Source organism: Eptesicus fuscus, chromosome 17 (assembly GCF_027574615.1).
Source record: "Eptesicus fuscus isolate TK198812 chromosome 17, DD_ASM_mEF_20220401, whole genome shotgun sequence".
Lineage (NCBI taxonomy): Eukaryota > Metazoa > Chordata > Mammalia > Chiroptera > Vespertilionidae > Eptesicus > Eptesicus fuscus.
Window position 1 is genome coordinate 37399647 of NC_072489.1, and position 9169 is coordinate 37408815.

Genomic DNA, 9169 nt, shown 5'->3' on the forward strand with positions numbered 1-9169 from the left:
TTTTATGTTGAGAGAACCTAACCCCCACGGGGGGTCTATAAGTAGTGGGGAGCACGGAGAAGTTTGCCTTTTTACAAAACTTTTAAAAGGGCTCCTAGGAAAGCTGACAACCTACCATGAAGCCAAGATCAAAGCTGTTCTCTTTTAAATGAAAAAAGAAAAGATAACTTGTTATGTTTGTCTTCCTTCACGTGGGGTGCCTTCTCAGGGCTTGCTACTTTGAGAGTGGAAGCCAATGCCTTTAAGATAAAAGCCACCATTCTTGCTTGTGAAATTGAAGGGATCCTCCAAATTATTTGTTAGTGTCGGGGAGAAAACTGTTCTTGGGGGAACTGGAGGCCTTCACAGCTGCCAGCCTTGAGGCTGCTCAGGCTACTTCTGAGAAGGCCTCATTTCTTACATTGAGGAACCGGAAAGTGGTGCCTAGCAAGGCTCTGTCAGGCCTGGAATTCTCTCCTCCCAGACCCAACTGCTGAGGGTGCCCTCTGGAGGTTTATTCACTTTTGAAACATCTGGCCCCTGCTTTTAACAGAATTAGTAGCTGTACACAGTTGGAGTCTAGCATGTGGTGGGTGCAAACCTGAGCCTGCAATTCCACGCTTCAATTGTGCAACAGGACTTTGAAGCAGGCCTTTCCCAGGCTGGTGGCGTGCATGGGAAATGCCTTGTAGATACGGCTCACAATAGGGAAATCCTCTCCTGTGGACTGTGATTGGGGCAGAAAAACCGCAATAAAGGGCTGAGCTGTGAGCTATTTTAAAAGAGAGATTAACACTTATTGTAAAAGTGCTAATCACTGATTGAATTAATCAAGGGCCAAACTACAAGGTGTTAACAAGAAAGATTAGTGACTTTGGGTGTGAATATTCAAAACCAGGGATTGTGAAATCTGGGACCAGAGGTTTTCCTGGGTACACAACAGAAAAAGAACAAATAGAAGGCAAGGTAATGAACTGCTACTTTTACCTAGCAGTTTTCTCTTGAGCAGGCTGAGGAATCATTGTGAAAAACATTAAGTGTCAAATGCATGGAACAGTGCTTGGCTTATAAGAAGGACTTTAACTATTGTTACTCTTTTTGTCTATTAAGGTCTTCTGTTAGGACTATCAACTGAGGGCCAGTGGGAAACTTTTGTTTTCTTTAGAGAAAGAAAAATGTCTGGCTCAATTACTTAAAAACACAACAAAACTGAAGCCTAATTTGCCTGCAGGAAATTGAACAGATCTTAAATGTGTAGTTTAAAGCTCAACTACTTTAATATTATCATACAAGTAGTTGAGCTTAAAGGACTGGGGGAAATGCTTCAATGCTACGATATATGCTAAAATTATGTTCACCTAGGTTCTGGAAAAAGTGATCTGTACTCCAAGAATCAAATAGCCAAGAAAATGGAACTTGAAAGTGAAATGAGAACATATAAGGAAATGGTTGATTCAACTAAACAGCTGTGTCCAAATCACTAAAACTAGATTAAATGGTTTCCTAGGAAGTCTGTATTTGCAGGGAACACAATGGGAGGGCAAAGGGGAGGAGGTGGGCACCTGGGGGAGGTTGCTTGGGGGAATGAGGAGCTTTGGGAAAGAATATGATGAAAAGGCTTGAACAAATCCAGAAGGAAAAAAAGAAACTGAAATAGATAATATATTAAGTGGAGTTAACTTGGAAAAAAATCATTAAAAAAAAAATCTGTGCGGAGCAATCGATAGTTGAATGAGTGCCTTTTTAGTACTGAATTGAGGAAGGAGGAGGAAGGCACGAAGATTTATTGGGACTTACTAGGGTCATTGAATGGCTGGGAAGAGTAAAAGGATAACTTGGTTTAGGCCTCCAGCCCAAAGACGACTTCACATTTAAACAGTTCCAGACTAAGGACCTTAATTAAAGAGGCGATCCATCCCCTTAAAAAATTATCTTTATTATTGAAAGTATTACAGATATTCCCTCCCCCCTCCCCCATTGACCTCCTTCACCCTCCAACCCTCAGACTTCACAACAGTTGTCTGTGTCCATGGGTTATGCATATATGTATATAAGTTCTTTGATTAATCTCTTCCTACCCTCAGTCCCCCACCGCCCCCCCAACTTTCTTCTGAGATTCATCAGTCTGTTTCATGCTTCCATGTCGCTGGATTTATTTTGTTTATCAGTTTATTTTGTTCATTAGAGTCCACATGTAATAGGTGATCCCTTTTAATCCTCACTATAATCCTACAAGGTGGGTGATATTACAGACAGAGAAACTGAAGCTCAGTATGAAGTCCTAGAGATATCTACTCAGAATGATTTTTTACTATAAGTCAAATGGATCCAAAGTTGTTCAAGCAATTATCTAAATTTCCTTATATAGAAAAAATGTGTTTACTGTTTAAATTAAGTAGAGTATTCAGGTAATTGGCATGTTTAAAATTTTCATCACCTAGACCAGCACTGCCCAATAGAAATGTAATGTGAGACACCTAATATGATTTAAAATCTTCTAGTAGTCACATTTTTAAAAGCAAAAGGAACAATTTAAATAATATATTTTATTTAATATATAATTTCAACATGTAAGTAGTATACAAAATTATTAATGAGCTATTTTACTTTTTTTTTATATGAAGTCTTTGAATTCTGCTGTTAGACTTACAGACTATTTCAGTTTGGATTAGCCACCTTTCAAGGGTTCAGTAGCCCCATGGAGCAACCTTATTGGACAATAGACATATCCGACTATGTGAAGTACAAGTACACTGGTTCTAGCTTTTGGAGATAAATGACCCAGGAGGCCACAAGTATGAGAGGCCCATCAGAATGTGAATGGGTGAGTGGTGAATACCCCCTTTTTTGCTTTTCCAGAGGAAAGGCCATAATTTGATTATTTATTTATTTCTTAACTTATTTATTTATTTATTTAGTCCCCAGCACTGATACATATAAAGCAAAAATCATGTTTGATCCAATGGCCTCTGACTGGTCCTAATCCCCCTGTGGAGCAGCTATTGTTAGCAGTGTCATGCTTCTAGATATATTTGTATGCGTTTACATACATGCATACATTCAGAGATTTTAAAAAATATATATTTTATTGATTTTCCACAGAGAGGAAGGGAGAGGGATAGAGAATTAGAAACTTCGATCAGCTGCTTCCTGCACACTCCCTACTGGGTATGTGCCCACAACCAAGGTACATGCCCTTGACTGGAATCGAACCTGGGACCCTTGAGTCCCCAGGCTGATGCTCTAGCCACTGAGTCAAACCGGTTAGGGCAATTCAGAGATATTTTATTGACATGATTGTTTTAAAAAAATTGGTGAAATAGCACATGTGTTGTTTCCCAATTTGCTTTTCTCATTTAGCAAAATGGCTTTGAGAACTCTTCATGTTGGTAGATTTATCAACCTCCTTCTTTTAAACTGTTGCATAGTAGTCTGTAATTTATTTAACCATTTCTTCATCAATGGATAGGCTCTTCCTAATTTACTATTGTTGTTATTAGAACAACAATGGATATAGTGGCCTCTCTTTGATGGTGAAAATAGCATCATTTTCAGAGAGGAGGATGACAAGTCTGTAGAGATTGAGAAATTAAACAAGTTGTTCAAACTGTATGATTGAGGGCCACTGCCAATGCCCTCTGACTTCCCCAAGCCCACTGTTAAAGCTACACCATTTCCCTCAGATGTTCAAAATAAGTTATTGCAAGTATTTCTTTGCTAGAGGATACCTCAATTTTTCAGGGTTTTGGAACTGGGATAGAGAATGAATAGAAACAAAATAATTAAAGGCCAGAATAGGTAAAGTCTCCAGTCAGAACAACAGTGTGATTCCATTTTAGAAAATTCACTGGGATTCTTCACATCCTGACCTCTGTCCTCCAGGTCCTCAAAGCCCTCACATTGCTTCTGGCTGCTCTCCGATGTCCTGACCCAGGCCTGCCTTCTCCTCTCTTCCCCGCTAGTGCCCCATGTTCCAACATTCTTCATCACTGTAATCCTCCCGAGGGATTAAATTAATTAATTTAATATTTAATCCATACACATTAATGACAATTACCAAGTGTCCTCTAACCTTCATAAGGAGACCCATACTTTAAAAGATGTGTTAAACTGATGATTTTTCTATCTCTTTATCCATCTATTCATTCATTCAACAAACATTTAATGACTATCTACCGAGTACAAAGCACTGGTTTAGGCCCCGGAGATGCAAAGATGAAGTAAGGACTTCCGTGTACTGTCAGTGGGGGCAGTAATCGTTGGGGCGGCCTGGGAGGAGAGTGTTATAAAAGGGAGCCATTTCAAGGTTCTGCCCAACACAGTATTTAAAGGTAGTAGAGAGATAAAAGTCCTTGAAAAGGTGTTCTAAAATGGACCATACACTCTTCCACCCCACACGGTCCCTAGGGTTTCCCCCCCTCTCTCTCCTTTTGGTCCCCAGGTCCTGGCTGTGGAAGTTCCTTTGCTTCTCTCTCCACAGCACCGCTGCCTCTCACTTCAGGTAAGGAACAAATCTGGCACCTCGAGCAGTGCAAGAGCCCATGGTGCAAAGGCATCCTGTGATGAACTATTAAATCTCATTTGTGAGGCAGATTTCCATGCCAAGCATATACTGCTTAAGTACGCGATTAGTAACTTCTTCCCCACTGCAGTTCTTAATGAAATCATTAACATACTATGTTTAATAGTAAATTACGCATTGTAGAATTATACTAACCTAAAATATGTTTAAAATAGGTTTTTGCTTCCTCCCCTCCCCCATGTTGACCAGATAGGCCTGGCATCGACCCAAAAAGGATTTTAAATTAGTGAGGCCGTGTAAAAAGAGCTTACCTTGTGCAAAAGGTACCCCCCTCTTCCATGAAACAAAGAGGCCTGAATGACCACAACTCATTTAAAGTGAAGATTAAACATTTTAACAAGAACAGTGCCCTAATTCAGCAAATTTTATTTAGGTCCAAATGCAGTGCTATTGGCAATGAAGAGCAATTCGAGAAGCCATAACCCAAGACAATTATGGTGAGGGCCTTTAGAGTTTCCTATAAATTTCCCCTGGTGACCTCAGAGCCAACGCTCGACCACATAGTCAAATATTTGTATTAGGTGTTCCTGTGTTTAACACACTAATTAAAAAGATGGAATTCTTTGATTCTATCTCAAATCATTTACTTCTAATCTCTTTCTGGAAAAGCCTGCTGGATAAATGGAACTAAGAGTACGCTTTCTGAAAAGAGGCTTGAGCATGTTGCAATAAATCCAGGGGCCAAGGACATTAATGTACCTGAAGTGCTCTTAATGACCTATGGTAGCGATCATCCTTCCAGTTCTGTTTCAGGGACCTTTATTTTGAAGGTTATAAATCCTTTGAGAAATGACTATAATGGGGAAAAGCTTTACCAAAGGAAACTTGAGTTCAAACATAGCTAAATGCACTGGCCAGAAGGGCAGGTTTAAGGACAGGTGAGGAAGCCATGACACTTTGAGGCATTAACTCAAAAAACTTGCCTTTGGTGAGGTTACAAGACTGGCCCTGAAATTTACCCAGAGGAACCAAAGTACCATTTGGAATTCTCTCCATTGACCCTATAATAATGTACTTCTCTTCCCTTCTTTCCCATGTCCAGTTAGGGATGGGAAGGACTTATAAAGAGATATCATCCATAGTATGGGAGGACCACTTGTATCAGAATCAACTTGAGGGAATTACCATGAATGAACACTCCTAGGCCCAACCTCATTCCTACTGAGCCAGAAACCTTTGTGATGGTGGTGGTGGTGGTGGTGGTAGTGGTGGCAGGAGTGTGTGTGTGTGTGGGGTGGGGTGTGTCGGGGGGGGGGTGGGGGGTGTGTGTGGGAAGGCTTGGATTCTGATTTATTTTTGTTTAAAATTTTAAAATATTTATCAATGTATTTTAAAATAACAAGAATAAAAGCATTACATGCTAACATACATATCTCATGAAAAATAATTATATTTTCCAAAACAACTAATACTTTTGTGAGAAGAGTGGTATTATTTTATATTTTTTCAAATCTCTTTAATATCTAGCTTTAGTTAAGGATGGATGAATTTTCTTTTCTACATTGAATCTGTTGAGATATGTTGTTTTGGTTGAAGACTTGCCTCATATATATTTTTATTGATTGCAGAGAGGAAGAGAGAGGGACAGATAGAAACATCAATGACGAGAGAGAATCATTGATCGACTACCTCCTGCATGTCCCCCACTGGGGATCGAGCCTGCAAACCAAGCATGTGTCCTTGACCTGGGACCCTTCAGTCCACAGGCTGATGCTCTATCCACTGAGCCAAACTGGCTAGGGCTATAACCTTTAATCTTGTGATTAGATTTTTAAAACCTACTTCTTTTAAAAGTTTTATCATTAATTTAGCTTGTCACTATTCTTTTTTTATTCTTGTGGTTTTAGTTTGTTCCATTTTTCAAGTTTATTTATGTTAAGTTTGCTTAAATTTTAAGTTTTTTCAAAGTTCATTCTTAAATTTTTTTATTTAACTTTTTCAGTGTTAACTTGTTTTACCCTTTAATAGTCAATATGTCATAATTTTCTTCTTTTGATTTTTGGATTTCTGATTTTATTACTTATGCCTATGTTTTGTTTTCTATCTAAACATCTGAATTGATTTGTATTCACTGCTCTTCATCTATTTGCTTTAATGTGGAAATATGGCCACATGTGTGACGCCAAGGTATCCTGGCATCCATTACCTAATGTGCTTCTCTGACTAGGGGAGGAGCCTGTAGCTTCTTTAGTAGGTCAAAGGAGCTAAAGGATGACTATGGTGCGTTTTCTTTTTCTTTCTTTTTTTTTTTTTTTGCATTTTCTTGAAGGATCCATTTTACTCAAAGTTCTGGGAGGGGGGGAAATTCAGATTCTTGGAGAGAAATTATCAATATGTACACTTGAAAAGTGCTGTCAACTTTAAAAAATTCACCCCAAGCCCTAGCTGGTTTGGCTCAATGGATAGAGCATCTGCCTGCAGACTAAAAGGTCCCAGGTTTGATTCCCGTCAAGGGCACATGCCTGGGTTGCAGGCTCGATCCCCAGTAGGGGGCGTGCAGGAGGCAGCCGGTTAATGATTATCTCTCATCATTAATGTCTCTATCTCTCTCTCCCCCTCCCTTCCTCTCTGAAATATATTAAAAAAAACAATTCACCCCAAGCTTTAAAAATTGATAGACTCAATGTAGCAACATCTCACTTATAAACCAGTGAGAAGTGTCCAGATGATATTTGTGTCAAATATGTTAACCCAAAGGCTTCTGCCTTTTCTTTCCCCTTTTTAATACCGCCTTTAAAATTAAAAAGGCCCTCTCTCATTCAGGTTTGCCTTTGACAATCCCTTCAGTTTCCTCCTGATTTGCTAATTTTCTATCTTTTCATCACAGTTGTCCCATGAAACATCAGTTTCTCCTCCTGGGCCCAGCTCATAGACAAAAGTATGGGTCTTAAAACACTGAACTTTCATTCCTTCTCTCTTTCTCTGCCATCAAGGTGTGTGCTTTTGAATCTCCTTCACCATGTCTTCCCACAAGACTTTCAGGATCAAGAGGTTCCTGGCCAAGAAACAAAAGCAGAATAGGCTCATTCCCCAGTGGTTTCAGATGAAAACTGGTAATGAAGTCAGGTACAACTTGAAGGGGAGACATTGGAAAAGAACCAAACTGGGTCTATGAGGAATCACACATGAGAGATGGCTTGCATATTTATGTGGTATCCAGGTTTCCTGCATCTTTCAATGATTGAAAAGATCACTACTGTCTGGACAGTTGGGCATTTTAATTGGGAAATTATTGGACTCATGCTTTTGCTCTGTCGATTTTCTGTCTGCAGTAGTGGGCTGGCTCAGTAATAAATGTGTGAGACCTTTAAGAAAAACAACACTGAACTTTCCTTCTGCAATATGTCCTTCTCAGTGTGGCAAGGAATTGCATTTTCCCCATGTGTTTCTCAGCCAAAGCACAGTACTGATGCACTATAGGTGTTCAATGAATGTTAAATGAGCCATTGATCGAATGAATGGGTGCATGGATGAATGCATGCATGCAAGGATAGATGGCCAGCACTTAAGATCACCCTTGACTTCTTGACTGCCACATGTAATGACCTATTCTCAGTCCTCATTATTGCAAACCTTTTCTGCAACATAACCTTCTCAACTTTCTCCCCTGCATCTTATCTATTTCTTAAATATATTTTCTCATTTGGCTTTCAAAATAAAATGCTATTCTGGCACAATCACAACACCACCAAATACTTAATTCTACATCCTTTACTGGTTCTTATTTCTTCTCCTGGCTTTTTAACTGTGGACATCCCAAGGCTCAGACACTGGGCTCATTATTTTCTGCCTGGTTCTACCTGAATAGTTGTCACAACTTCAACCCTCACCACCATGCTGATAACCCCTAAATCTATATCTCTAGCCCTGACCTATCACCTGAGCTCTGGCCTGTTATCTCTGCCTGCTTACTATTGGAGACTTCTGCTTGGATTTCCCACTACCATGTATCCCAAACCAACCTCTTCAGATTACATTTTCCCTATGGGGTAAATGTATGTGTGTATGTGGAGGGTATATTTTACTTGCTTTGGTACCACTGCAAACAGTAATAATAAAATAATAATAATAGTGACCATATTCTTATTATCTATTATCCATCAGGTTATTTAATCCTCATAACAACCCTGTAAGGTCAGACTTATCTGCCTTTGCATAGGTAAAGAACAGGCTCAGAGAAGTTAATCTGTCCCAAATAACAAAGCTAGTTATGTGAGATTGAAATTCAAGATCGAATCCCAAAGCTCAAGTTCCTTCTGCTATGTCACACAACTATAACATTTGAAAATTAATAGCTAAATTCCTTGAAAGGTGGGAACATCAATGATTTCCATGAGTCCTTGGTTTGGCATGATCTACACATCCCTCCATTCACAATGTTTGCCAAATAACAGATGGTGATTAAACATAGAGGGCAGATCTGGGTTCAATCTCAGTGCCTTTGGACTCAGACAGACCTGGGTTCAATCTCAGTGCCATTATTTAGATGAGAGGGCAGTGTAGTTAACCTTTCTAAGGCTCAGTTTACTCATCTGTGAAACAAAGACATTAACACCTATCTTCCAGGAATATTGGGAAGAATATATCTAGAATCAATTGGAATGTCCA

The 9169-nt window shown here is 39.4% G+C and overlaps 1 protein-coding gene across 1 annotated transcript; it reads left to right on the forward strand.

The window, feature by feature from the left end:
* Window positions 1-7515: 7515 nt before the first annotated feature.
* On the forward strand, window positions 7516-7703 carry LOC114228171 (60S ribosomal protein L39-like). The gene has a single exon (XM_054729135.1). It carries the CDS (start codon window positions 7521-7523, stop codon window positions 7674-7676), a length of 156 nt encoding a protein of 51 aa, XP_054585110.1. The 5' UTR covers window positions 7516-7520; the 3' UTR covers window positions 7677-7703.
* Window positions 7704-9169: the final 1466 nt, after the last annotated feature.